The sequence below is a fragment of the Python bivittatus genome, unplaced genomic scaffold (assembly GCF_059951505.1).
Source record: "Python bivittatus isolate LINGU-HERP-01145 unplaced genomic scaffold, Pbiv_v1 ctg000480_np1212, whole genome shotgun sequence".
NCBI lineage: Eukaryota > Metazoa > Chordata > Lepidosauria > Squamata > Pythonidae > Python > Python bivittatus.
The window spans coordinates 70,288,657-70,301,400 of NW_028277075.1; the positions used below are offsets into that span (position 1 = coordinate 70,288,657).

General features: G+C 41.1%; 1 protein-coding gene across 3 annotated transcripts in view; it reads right to left on the reverse strand.

Annotated features, from left to right (window-relative positions):
* The window catches only part of COL18A1 (collagen type XVIII alpha 1 chain), an 88,180-nt gene that overhangs the window by 8,472 nt on the left and 66,964 nt on the right, over nucleotides 1–12,744 (reverse strand). For all 3 annotated transcript variants that reach the window (XM_088146209.1, XM_088146211.1, XM_088146210.1), the window contains 13 exons: nucleotides 11,926–11,988; nucleotides 10,822–10,893; nucleotides 9,471–9,506; nucleotides 8,704–8,757; nucleotides 6,963–7,037; nucleotides 5,789–5,872; nucleotides 5,633–5,675; nucleotides 4,976–5,038; nucleotides 3,631–3,674; nucleotides 1,940–2,062; nucleotides 1,063–1,216; nucleotides 856–932; nucleotides 240–368 (listed from right to left, as the gene is read on the reverse strand). In XM_088146209.1, coding sequence (XP_088002335.1) covers nucleotides 240–368; nucleotides 856–932; nucleotides 1,063–1,216; nucleotides 1,940–2,062; nucleotides 3,631–3,674; nucleotides 4,976–5,038; nucleotides 5,633–5,675; nucleotides 5,789–5,872; nucleotides 6,963–7,037; nucleotides 8,704–8,757; nucleotides 9,471–9,506; nucleotides 10,822–10,893; nucleotides 11,926–11,988 — 1,017 coding nt within the window. The remainder of the gene's footprint in view (nucleotides 1–239; nucleotides 369–855; nucleotides 933–1,062; nucleotides 1,217–1,939; nucleotides 2,063–3,630; nucleotides 3,675–4,975; nucleotides 5,039–5,632; nucleotides 5,676–5,788; nucleotides 5,873–6,962; nucleotides 7,038–8,703; nucleotides 8,758–9,470; nucleotides 9,507–10,821; nucleotides 10,894–11,925; nucleotides 11,989–12,744) is intronic.

Sequence of the window (12,744 nt, forward strand, 5' to 3'; positions counted from 1 at the left end):
ACATTAGTTTATTTTAAGCAAGCTCTTTCTAAATCAAGTGTGGGATTTAGAAAGAGCTTGCTTAAACTCCTGCACACTCTCCAGGAGATTGCTCCTTTCTGACACTGCATTCCCATTTTGTATATGCAAACAATCTAGTTCTATTTCCCTGCAAAGAGATGCCATTCTCCCAAGATAATTGTCCATCTAAAGTTTCACCCATTAGGACCACTGCCACTGTCCAGGCAGAGGGTACTCACAAGGATTTTTCTGAAGCCATTGTGGACACGGATGTAGAGCTCTTCTCTCTCTCGGATGAAAAGCAGCTGCCCTTCGGGCACCTCATGAGCTCTGCTCATCATGCTCTGGTAGGTTGCTAAGATCCGTACCTATTGGAAGAGAAAGCATTTTAAAAATGTGAGGAAAAGAACTTTGTATTTTGGCTACCATTCACTAGTGTCAGTAATACAAGACAAGGGGAGCAAGAGTGAAATGGAAATTGGAGGCCTCCAAGATGTACACTATTATCATTCTCCCCTTAATCTCCACCCAAATCTTCAAAAATGACCAAAATACTACTACCCATATTTGACCATTTTGTTTCTAAACTTCAGCAGTGCAATCTTCAGAGGTCGGGGGGAGGAAGGGGGAGGCAGTTTGCAAGCCACAGGTTGTCCACCGCTGTGCTAAGACAGTGGTTAGATTCCCACAATTTGTTGAACCACAGACTGACACTATTTTATTCTAATCTCTATGTTGTAGAAACCCAGACTAAATCTGCAAGGCTTAATTTTAGACTCAACACATCTGGAGTGTATCAGGTTGGAGAATAATACTTTAAAAGTCTGATACTATCTGGTGAGTTTTTCTTCTTACCCCCAAAGAAGATGGGTCACTAACACCTGGAGGTCCTGGAGGTCCTGGAGGCCCTGGTGGTCCTGGAATGCTGATATCTGAAAAAAAGCAAAACTATAGTTAAACCATGATCTGGTTTGTTAGAAACCTAACCCCCTCCCCCATGCCACCCTGAAAGCACCCATATTTGTAACAAATTGATTGAAAAGGCACTAAGTATCTACTCACGTTGTCTGTGGGGACCTGGAAAAGAAGGGGGTCCTGGAGGGCCAGGAGGGCCAGGAGGGCCTTGCAGCCCTGGACGTCCTTCAAAACCTGCACCTGGAGGTCCTTGGGGGCCTGGAGGGCCAGGTGGGCCCCTGATGCTCTCACCTTTGGGGCCCTGAAAAAGCAAGTAATGTAGATGTCATTACAACCATAAAAGTAGAGGTTGATCTAATACTAACTTCTTGCCTGAAGGCAGGAGTATGGTTAAGTTAATCAATAATCACCATTATTGATTAATCTAAGCCACAGAAGGGGAACCTCCAGCTTACAGAGCTGTTTCCCACTCTCACCACATCTGCAGATGTGATTCAGTAGCTCTTTTTACAGTGATTTGTTCTTTGTTGGGGAGGACAAACCACAGGCCACCTACAAGGGTACTGTGAGGAATATTCTTGGCATCTGGTAGATAAAGTCACTCAGAGTTGGACTCTGACTGGGCAAGTCATGTCAAGGTGTCAGAAGCAAGGCTTTGTGTGGTTAGCTCGGATGAGTTCAAACGTTTAACTCCCAAGGAAGTGGACAGGATCCTCAGGTCTGCTAACTTGGCCACCTATCAATTAGATCTATGCCTGTCTAGATTGGTGAAAGCTGCCTAGGATCTGACATGATTGGGTCCATGCAAAAGTATCTGCTTTGTTGAGGGAGGGGGTAGTTTCAGCTGCTTTGAAAGAGGCAGTGGTGTGCCCCCTCCTCAAGAAGCCATTGCTGGACTGAACAGTTGTAGAAAATGTTCATCCAGTCTCCACCATTCTCTTTTAAGGGAAGGCTGTTGAGATGGTGGTCAGGCTGCAGCTCAGAATTTTATAAAGACATTGTTATATGCTATGACATCTCTCACCGGAAGGCCAGGATACCCTGGGGGACCAGGAAGTCCAGCAACACTTGATCCAAGCAATTCTCCACCACCTGGTTCACCCTTTTCACCTTTCAACCCAGGATCACCTTTGTCCCCTCTTTCTCCCTATGGAAAGAGAATGAGTAAACAAATACGCTACAATAATCAATTGAAATGCATCCACCTTTTTCTCTTGCTAGAAGTTGCAAATGAACAAATGAAGCCTTCTAATGGGAAACGCAAATCTAAGAAAAAGCAGAATGAGGCATAACAACCAAAATTTCTGATCCTGAATGAAAAGCCCACCTTGGCCACTACGCTCCATAAATACAAAGCTAATTGTTTTGTTTTGCTTTGTTTTGTTCCTTCAAATCAGTTTTGACTCCTTGTGACTACCTGGACAAGTCCCTGCAGTTTTCTTGGCAAGATTTTGGAAGATGTTTGCCATTGCCTCCTTACTAGGGCTGAGAGAGAGTGACTGGGCCAAGGTCACCCAGCTGGCTTTGTGCCTAAGGCAGGATTAGAACTCACGGTCTCCCAGTTTCTAACCCGGTGCCTTAACCACTACACCCAGCTGGCTCTTAAGAGAGGGTAATGCATGCCAAATTGAAAACGATTTTTTTTTTTCCTTTGAGAATGCAGCATTGGAAATAATTGTCAGACATCACTGCCTCTTCTGAGTGGGTAACCAGGCAAGTTTCAGATGATTAGGTTCAAAGGTTTTATGTTGCTATTCAGCAACAATACCAGACATTGATGTTCTGCTTAATAAAAATCACTGCCAGAGAAGCAGCCATAGTGAAATGGCAAAAGTAGCTCTTTTTGCAGTAAAGTTTTTTTTTAATTTAATAAAAATAAAAAATTAATAAGACTGAGACAGTCTTAATTTGGGTTCCCTAGAGACCTGTATTGTTGTATGAAAAGGCTTCAGTTTTGTAGCCTTCAGGCTAATGAACTAGTCATCATGACAGTCTGAGCTGGGAACTCCTGGTTAAAAAACATTAATCAAGATGATAAGCAAGCAAACATACTACATTTTTGTACAATTTGTGAATCTGTCACTGAGAAGTCTGAGGGAATAAATGATTATTCAGTCATTTGAAAACTAACACTCATTAATTTTGAATTTGCATACACTGATAATGGATAAGCCATATGTAACAAGAAATGACATACTAGGCATGCTTTTTGAAAGACCAAATAATCTGAGGCTCCTTGGGTTAAAAAGCTACATTTTCAGAGGTGCAGAGCAGTCAGGAATTTGTTTGTATCCCAAGGATATGGAAATCAACACAATCACAAATAGGGAGAGTTGTGTAAGATTGGTTCATTAAACAGCCCACAATCCCCATTTGTAGACCTGCAGAACTTTAGCTCTTCCAATCCCTTAGGGACCATCAATAATACCGGGGCTAGTCATTCAGCAACATTTAAGGGAATACAACTTGAATGCTATTAACATGGAGAAGGAGAAAAGTATTGGCACTTAAGATAACTCACAGAAATACTCTTGCAATGAAAATCCTGTGTCTCCTTATAAATATTATCCAGTCTAATAAATACATGCCAGGCAAAAAGGATTTGCCATTTTGCTCTGAAGTCCAGTGTATCCATTACTCCAGCAATCATCTTGGGACAGAGAGATCTGGCTTCTTTAGAAGCCCAGACTTTCCTCCCAGGTGAAGCATACTTACCCTGAAGGTGGAGCTGAGTCTGCTAAGGTCATAAGGGAACTGGCCTGGTGGAGAATAAAGGAAAAAACCCCCGAGAATTAGTTGTCCTGCTGGCAAGACATGCACTACACTGAGGAGAGTGCTTCCTTTCCCTCTCTCTTTGACAATGGACCTTCAAGGCATGCCAAGCTACTTAGGAACATATGAAAGGAGTATTTATATTTACTGAGTGAACATTTTGGAACTCACTTTCCAATAAATATGCCTCTCCCTGAATATCTAGTGGCAGGGCTGAAATGGGAGGCACGTGCCAATTTCTGACAGACTGGAGAGGTGAGCCCCACCAAAGAGAAGCAGACGCAGAAATCTTTTAGTTCATTTTGATGATAGTGGGAGTTGGGAAGAAATAAATATAAATGACTGACACAGAGGGAGAAAGACAAATAACCACTTTTTTTCAGAAAACAAATATATGCCTGAGGACATATATTATGGGTATTCAGTGCTTAAAACCCAGCATGTAAAAGCTGGTTACTCAGTATCAGTATGTGTTTGCAATTTTGGCAGGCATAGCTTGCCTTGTGTACAAGTCTCACACTGTAAATTCTAGTGAACATTTTCCAGGCAATACAGTTACACCTGTATCATCTGTAGATGTATTTTATCTTCCTCAAATTTGTATTCAAAAAGTCAGCACATACATCTCTGAGAGAATAAAGATGAAATCAGCTGAAGGTTGGCTTCCTGTCTTATTTAAGGGGGGGGGGGGCATGGCACGATCCTTGTTTTGCATTAGTTTTTGACATCTCTGTTTAAAGGAACTGAGGCATCAGAGCTGGGGAGAAGTTTCCAATGACATAATTGGCCTAGAAGGCACCAGGTTTATTCCAGGCTTACATTTTTTGATTCTCCGGGTCTGAAGAGGTAAACACATGGGAAGTACCATCAGAAGGTTATGCATACCTTGTTTGTTTGTTTATTTATTTATTGGATTTGTTAAGGCTGTCCAATTCCAAGAAGACTCTGGGCAGCGTAGAGTAGATTAGTAAGACAGCAAGACATAGAAAGCAAATCAAAGGAGGATGTATTGATACAACAATCTGCTGCAGAGCAAGAACTCATGTGGCTCACCTTCTCACAAACCAGTCCACCCTGAGGTCACAGCATGCTACAATTTTCAACGTTTCCTACAAGTTCTGGAATATTGGGGCCTTAGGGAGAAGATACCTCCAAATGGGTCAAACAAACAAGGGAAACCATAAAAAGCTTCTGTGCCTCCTTAAATGACATGACCCATGACAAGTCTTGGTAAGAGCTGGAGGAAATGTGAAATTGAATATAGGTATCATATTATAAGAAATCTTACCGGGTGGCCCTGGAGGTCCTTCTTCACCTTTTTCTCCCTTCTGACCAGGAGTACCATGGTAGCCTGAAACAGAAACTGGCATAAGGCTTGGCAACCCCAAGAATGAGTGAGAAAGCATAGCACGCCAGAACAAGAAAGTAAGCCCAAGTGAAATCTAACACAAAACCAAATGTCCAGAAACTGCTCATTCAAACAACCCTGTAAATGTGTGCTTAAACTGTGGCTTGTTTTAAAATAAAATTATTTTAAATCCTTTTGGAGCAGAACAGTGCAATGATTCTGATACAAGAATCGCTAGATGAAAAAAAACAAAAAACACATTTTAATGTTTTGTTTTTTTTTAACGGCAACTCAAGAAGTTCTGAAGGGGAGCCGCGGAAGGAAAAATGTATTACTTTTCTATCATGGTATTTCCCATCTGGGTTCCTCCCAAATATTTTGAATCACATCTTCCATCAGGCCCTGCCAACATGGCCCATGTGTAGGCTTAGTGGAAGTAGAAGTCCAAACCATCTGGCAGAAGCCAGGCTGGAGAGAGGATGCTCTATTGCAACCAGCCACCAGTTCAAGTGTAGGACATGGGCAAGAATCACCATGGTTGCACGATTTCTTGAATCCACCTCCTCTTTCCTTTATCCATTTCTGCCCCTTTCTTACCAGGCAGTCCTGGAGGTCCAGGAGGGCCCAAATCACCAAATGCCTGAAACAATAAAAAAGTTTCTCAAAAAGTGTGTTGCTACAAAGTGTATTAGACATTCCATTTTTGCCCTAAAACAATATATCCCCTTAGTTCCCCAGAAAGCTGTTACTCACATTATTCTCATAAACAGGTACTGCGCTGCCTGGAGAACCTGGAAGTCCTGGGGGCCCTGGAGGACCTGGGGGGCCAGGAAGACCCTAAAGAGAGGGAGAAAAACACAAAATTCATTACATTTAATACAGTAGGGTGAAATATTAAACAGAGGACGGAGAGAATGTGATACATCAGTAGCCACTCAACTCTACCTAAACACAGCAGAAAAAAAATGGAAAGTAAGTAACATAGTCAGTGAAATATTGTTCCAGCTTCTTATCATTTGCAGCATAGGCAACAATGAAAATTTACAAGCTTGTGTTTCATTCCACCATCCACATATTAAAAAAGAAAGTAAAATTGCCACCCACAGCTTTGCAAATAATATGAATATTTCATTAGTCTGCAGTAGCAGATGGCTGTGTGCGCAGCAGGTTTAAGGAACCTATGGGGACTCACATCAGTTTGCCTAAATCCCTTTCTTGGAGTTTTGGCTACCCCTGGATTAGGGCATGAGAACCCACAAGTGGGGGTTGTTGCTGCTTTACTCCCCAACTGGATGCTGCTTCCCACTGCTTGGTTCTCAGGAAAGCAAGAGGGGAGAGGAGATCCTTCAGAACAAAATGTATTCCCTGTGAAGTTGCACTCTTGCACTAGAGGGGCTTGACTGTCAAAATGCTGGCCAAACTTTGAGCAACTGTCTATATTAGGCCAAAGTAACCGAAGGCTAAACTTGGTATTGTTGCAATATTGCCACCCCTCAGCATAAGGTACAATATTATTATGTGCCTTTGAGTCAGGCTTGACTCTTGGCAACTAGCTGGATATGTCTCTACGGTTTTCTTGGCGAGATTTATGGAAGTGGTTTGCCATTGCCTCCTTCCTAGGGCTCACAGAAAGAACTCACAGTCTCCTGATTTCTAGCCTGGTGCCTTAGCACTACACTAAACTAGCTCTTGGAACTGTATTCAAATGAACTTAAGCAGAACAGACAAATTGCAATATACCAGCTGCATATTTTAACAGCAACTGCCAGAGCAAGACAATGGAAAAGACAACTGTACAGCCTGTGTTTCTGAGTTTCCTGAATAAACCTGGTAAGCCACTGTGGGACACGGAAAGCTGGACTGGAGAAGTCCGTGGTCTGATGCAGCATCTCTTCTGTTCTCATCACTCAAAGAAATGCTCACTTACCCTTAAGCCCAGACCTCCGCTTAAGTCTGCTGGATCGCCTTTTTCTCCCTTCAGTCCATTCATACCAGGCCGACCCTGCAAGGATCAACAAATCAGTGGGATTGCCTTCAAAAGATGGTGAGGAGTAGCAAGATGAAATGCAATGAAATATCTATAGAAAGTACTGTATTTGTTTACTTATAATTGACTTTATTTATTTAATACAATAGAACAAAGAGAAGGAAGTATAGCAAAAGAAAAAAAAGAGAAAAAATAAAAGCAATACAACAAACCATACCTATGTCTATATGTCTATATGTCTATGTATCTATATCTAGGGTCATACTTGTATATGAAGCTAGTCTTTCAATATCAGAAAGATACATTTATGGATGAATTATTCAGTAGATTGAAGACCTGATGTTACTTGCAACTTATGAATGAGCCACTTACAGACTTAGCTTATGAAAAGCGAAGTACAATGAAATAGGATCTTCCTATACTGAAACTGTTGCATAATCTTTCATTCACATTTATAATGTAAGAAAACAATTCTAATAGAACATCCATGATTTAAAACACACAAAACTAGTAAATGGATTAATTACATTCAGTTACAAGGATTACAGAAATGACACAGTGTGAGAGGGGAAGTCATGCACCGATAGCTCAGCCCCCATAATCTTTCCTGGTCCGGTTGGGTGTACAGCAAAAAGGTAGAGAGAGGAAAGAAGTCATGGCTGTGCAAGGCCATTCTTATGCCTAAAAAACTCATGAGGAGAGCAGTTATACTGCAGTTCTGTCTTGAATGGCTGGGTAAGCTAAGAAGCCCAGGCTTGACCACTGGAGACTAGCCAAGAAGCGTGGTAGACCCAGACACTCTCGCCCCTGGAGAGATCCTCATGGATGATCCTGGCTGGTGCCTTGTGTGACAGCTGCTCTCCTTCCTTAGTGCTGATTTGACACCTGCCAGAGACTCTAGCTGTACACTGGAGAGTCATTCCAGAGCAGCTGCAGATGTGCCATGTATGTCAAATTGTGGGCTAGTGGGATTACTTTGGCAGGCAGCTGCATCCTGGTTGGAAAAGGGCAGGCCCTGAAGAAAGGACGCCATTGTGGCTAGGAGGGAGATAGCCCCATGCTCAATGGAAGATAGAAAAAAGCCATGAGGCTGACATAGCTGCATCTGGATGGAGCCAGAATTCTGCTTTGGGGAGGAGTAGCTGAGAAGATTGATGAGTTGTAATGGTCAGTTTTGACACTATAAGGATTCAGGAGATGGTTCACTCATTATCAGTGAATTGACGCACCAGTCTACTACTTTACAGAAAAGCAATAAAAAATATAATGAAGAAGACTCCATCCTAACGTATTTTAGAATATATTGGTTGTAGAAGGACAATAGTTCAGTTCTGGATTCTTGAAACTTCATCCCTTTCTTTTAATAAATCTTGCTAAAGAGACTCTGAGAAGAGTGCTTGCAGAAAAAAAGTACTTTTAGTTTAGGTAGATATTACAGAGCCTGACATGGGTATTTATTTCCTGGAGCAGTTGCCTGCAGAACATTATGGGGCCTGTGTTCCTTTTTTTTTTTTTTTTGCTGGTTCACTGTTCATTTTAAAGAAAATATACATAATTTTGAGGTCTGATTTCTGCCACTAACTCCAATGAAATACAGGATGATGAATGGAGAGTTTTCTCTTCCTGTTCATTTCATAGCAGAGAATATATACCAGAAAGGAACTAAAATCAAAATTCTTACAGGTCTTCCAGGAAAGCCAATTTCTCCATTCTGTCCAGATCGCCCAGGTGGCCCCTAAAAGAAAGCAAAATGAAAAACTTTATTCAAAAAGATAGCAAGAGGTGGCTAAATGGGAGGACCCAGGACCACTGCAACATCATGGCATATATACTGCAGGATTCATAAACCCAGAAGGAGGCAGAAGGACTAATGTCATTGCTCCTTCCAACAGAAAACTTTGACATGAATGTTGGCAAAATCAAGGTCAAAATGCAGCAACTGGACAATAAAAAGTACTAAGGCTCACGGGAAAATTACAGAGCTCAAGGAAATTCCAAGATTTGGATAAATTAGAGAAATCCCTAATATCTCCCCCTTCCCCACAGAGAACCCAATGACAGCATGCTGGAGAGTCATGAAATGCCAAGCATCGATATGAAAAATAATGCAGGACATGGGATAGAAATGGCTAGCCTGGGCTCCTTAGATTTGGCTAGGTCTGGCTGGCAGGTATCGGTTACTCTGAGGTGAGGAGGCCTGCAATATTTTGTTGCAGAATCTACTTGCGTAATCTATCAATAAGATTTCCTAACTGCACCTACTGAAATAAAGAGAGGGAGGGCAGCAGTATTTTAATATTAGGCATACTCACAACAGGGACAATGGATACAATTGCAAGAACAATTTTTAAAGTTTCATCAGTCAAAAAATTAAACAATGATCATTTTGATGAATGCGTAATTCTGTAAATCCCTTGCATAAAAGCAAAGATACCATTTATAACTTACTGCTGGTCCCACAGGTCCCCTTGGGCCTGGCTCACCCTGCAAATAAAAAGGTATATGTCAGAAAGGCACATTGCTTTTAGAACAGTTTTCCCTAACTAGACATCCTCTAGATATATGGATCTTCCTTTTGTAGCTCACCTAATTACCACAGAATTATGGGAGTTGAAGTACAGCATAATCTGGAAATAACTTCTAATACAGTGTTCCTCAACCTTGACCACTTGAAGATGTGTGGACTTCAACTGCCAGAATTGCCTAGCCAGCATGGCTGGCTAGGGAATTCTGGGAGTTGAAGTCCACACATCTTCAAGTGGCCAAGGTTGAGGAACCCTGTTCTAATAGGAAGGTTGATTCAGAGAATCCTATAGGGATATGCAAAACATTTCATTTCAAAATGTTTTGAGTGCTAAATCTCATGAAATGCCACATTTCAAAGGGAAACTGCTAGTTTGAACTTTCTGAGGCATTTTGAAAACTTAAAAGACTTTCAGAATTTGCAAAGCAGACCCACTCTGTAGTCAAAGCAGGACATTTTCTGAAATTTCAAAATGTTTGAGAAGCAATGTTTTGCTTGCCCCTTGAATCTCACTTTATTCCTTCTGGATAATCAAGATGACATATCTTGATATATGAGGAACAGCTGGCTGTAGAAGAAATAGTATTCAGTACTTTTCCAGAGGTTTGCAGATGTCCAACATACAGCAGTATCATTTGTTCCCTAGATATCTCTTCTAGCAACAACTTCCAGGAATGATCTTTTGATGGAAACTGCCCATTGTAAAAAAAAGTCTCAAGTCACTGTGGTTGAGGTACATTGCTGATGACTGGCTAGTAGCCCCCAGCCTGGGCTGTAGCTGTCAATGGGCATTGCTAGCTACCATGTGGTTGGATGGCACCAGTTGAGCCTGCTGATTTCATTATCACTTCCCACTGAATGTAAGGACGGCAGCCTTTCCCTCCTCATCAATCACCCCACAATGCCTGCGTGTGTTTCATGCTAAACAACCACCTCATTACTACCTGTCTGCTGAAATTACTTTCCTTCTCCTGGAAAATATTTGAGTAGTACAAGTGCATGCCTTAAACATAATACCCTCCAAAGTTTGGCAGAATAACTGATGTGGTGGACAGGTCATCTAAAAACTCAGTGGCACTGCCTTGACAATTACAAGAAAAATGGAGGCTTTATCTCAGAAGCTGGGCTAGGGGCCCTCTTTCCTTTCTTCCCTTTAAGAGGAGCTCTGTCCTTCTTTACTATGTCAGAAGCAGATCCTCTAGCATTTTACTGCACAAAAGCAACAGTAAGTGGGAAACATTCTTCAGATGTAAGCAAAAATAAGCTTGTTTATACCTTTTCTCCTTTTGCTTCAGCTGCTAAGATTGTTCCATCAGGCCCAGTTACTCCTGGATCTCCCTTTTCACCCTGTTCGGGGGCAGAACACAAGAAGGAACAGTGATTTACATAATTTCCGGAGCAAATGCAGCCCGTATTATAGGCATCTATTTAGTACAATACATTGATCTTATTGAAGTAAGGAGAAATTAAACTGGATCCCAAATGGTACTTTTCTCGTATGTCTAAGACATACATACTCCCACCCAGCACAGATCAAGTATGCAATTATTATCCTGAACTTAAATGAATAATTATCCCAACTCTCAATTTTTAAAATGAATTCTTCAGTGGGCAAGTTTCTATTCTTTTTTCTATTGTAAAAGCTACAATACTGAAATGAGACTAACCATACATTTTGGCTAAAAGTAACTGCCATAATTTTTCTAACTGCTTCTGATCGTGCACCACGAGGGTGATCATGCTGGGACATGGTCAGGTTGGTGTGTACAAGGGAACATAATATCTAAACCAATCCTAAATGTGCTCTTTTTGGGATATTATGTGTATCTTTGCTGTTAATTTCTACTATGGAAATAACTTATGAATACAGTAACATTAGGTATTCTTGCAATAAGATGGTTCTCTTTCTTACTGTTGATCACACAAGTAAGATATATTGCTCATTCAACAAAGAAAAAAATAAAATACCCTACAAAAGACATTTTAAAGAAAGGAAAATGACTGGTAGAAATAACTATTTAACCAGTTATTTTCAGTTACACTTTTCTTGTTTTCCACAAATTCAATTTAGTTTTACCAGAACATCATCTAATTCATTTTCTCCCGCACTAAAATATTTCATTTCCCATTTAGCTTTTCCACAAATTCCAACCAATGAAACAGCTTACTCTAACTTAGGGAAGCAGTTAGAGAAAGCCTGATTTAAGGATGAAAATGGGTCACGGGGAGGGCACTTCTGATGATAGAAACTGAGTTGGATATGTGGCAATAGTAAAACTAGAACCAAAGGGCAAACATCTTGGGTAACCAACAATTTTGCACTGTGGTGATGATCTTGTAACCCAGGATTCTTAAAGAAAGTACTTTGTATAGTCTTACCTTCAGTCCTGGATAGCCTTGTAAACCTGGGCTTCCTGGATCCCCTTTTGGTCCCACTGGGCCCTAAAGATGAAGGTATATATTTCAGGTCATAAAGATTCTTGTCCCATCTTTTCAGTGCTTGGGCTAATGGAGCAATTTTATTTCTGAGCATTTTTGCTAACTGCAAACTCTTCTCCTATGGGACATTAAAGCATGTGGTAATCCAATAGGGACTTCTTTCTTTCATTAACCTACTTGACAGTAGAACATGCTGGAGGAATACTGCCTTGAAACTAGTCATGGCTTCCTGCAGATCTCCTGTTAAAATATTTCTTTCTTGGACTTCTAAAACAGTTTGGGTATCTCAGCTCATAGAATGCTATTCTGTACTCTCTTTCTGTAAATGATTGATAGGTAGGTAGGTAGGTAGGTAGGTAGATAATGCATTTTTTATTCTCTAGGTACACATTTGAATAACTTGCAAAGAACAGGAATAACTATTGTGAGAGAGGAGGGGAGGGGAGGGGATGGAAGAGCAGAGCAGAGCTTTAGGGTCAAAGGAAAACTAAGAAATATCTGCCTAGCCTGAAAAATGTAATGAGTCTCTCAGCTCCCCACATGCAAGAGCATCCAGACCATTTTAATAGTTCTGCAGATCGTTGTCTCCTACTACTTGCCTTTAACATACTGAAAAGGAAAAGAGAAGAAAGACAGCTTTGCAATCCTCCACCAACACATACTATCCTGTTGGTTTGGTTTCATTACCTGTCCAATTCTTGGCCAATACACAAAAGCCCTACCTCATTGCCAAGGTTCAAAAACTGCTATTTTTCATCA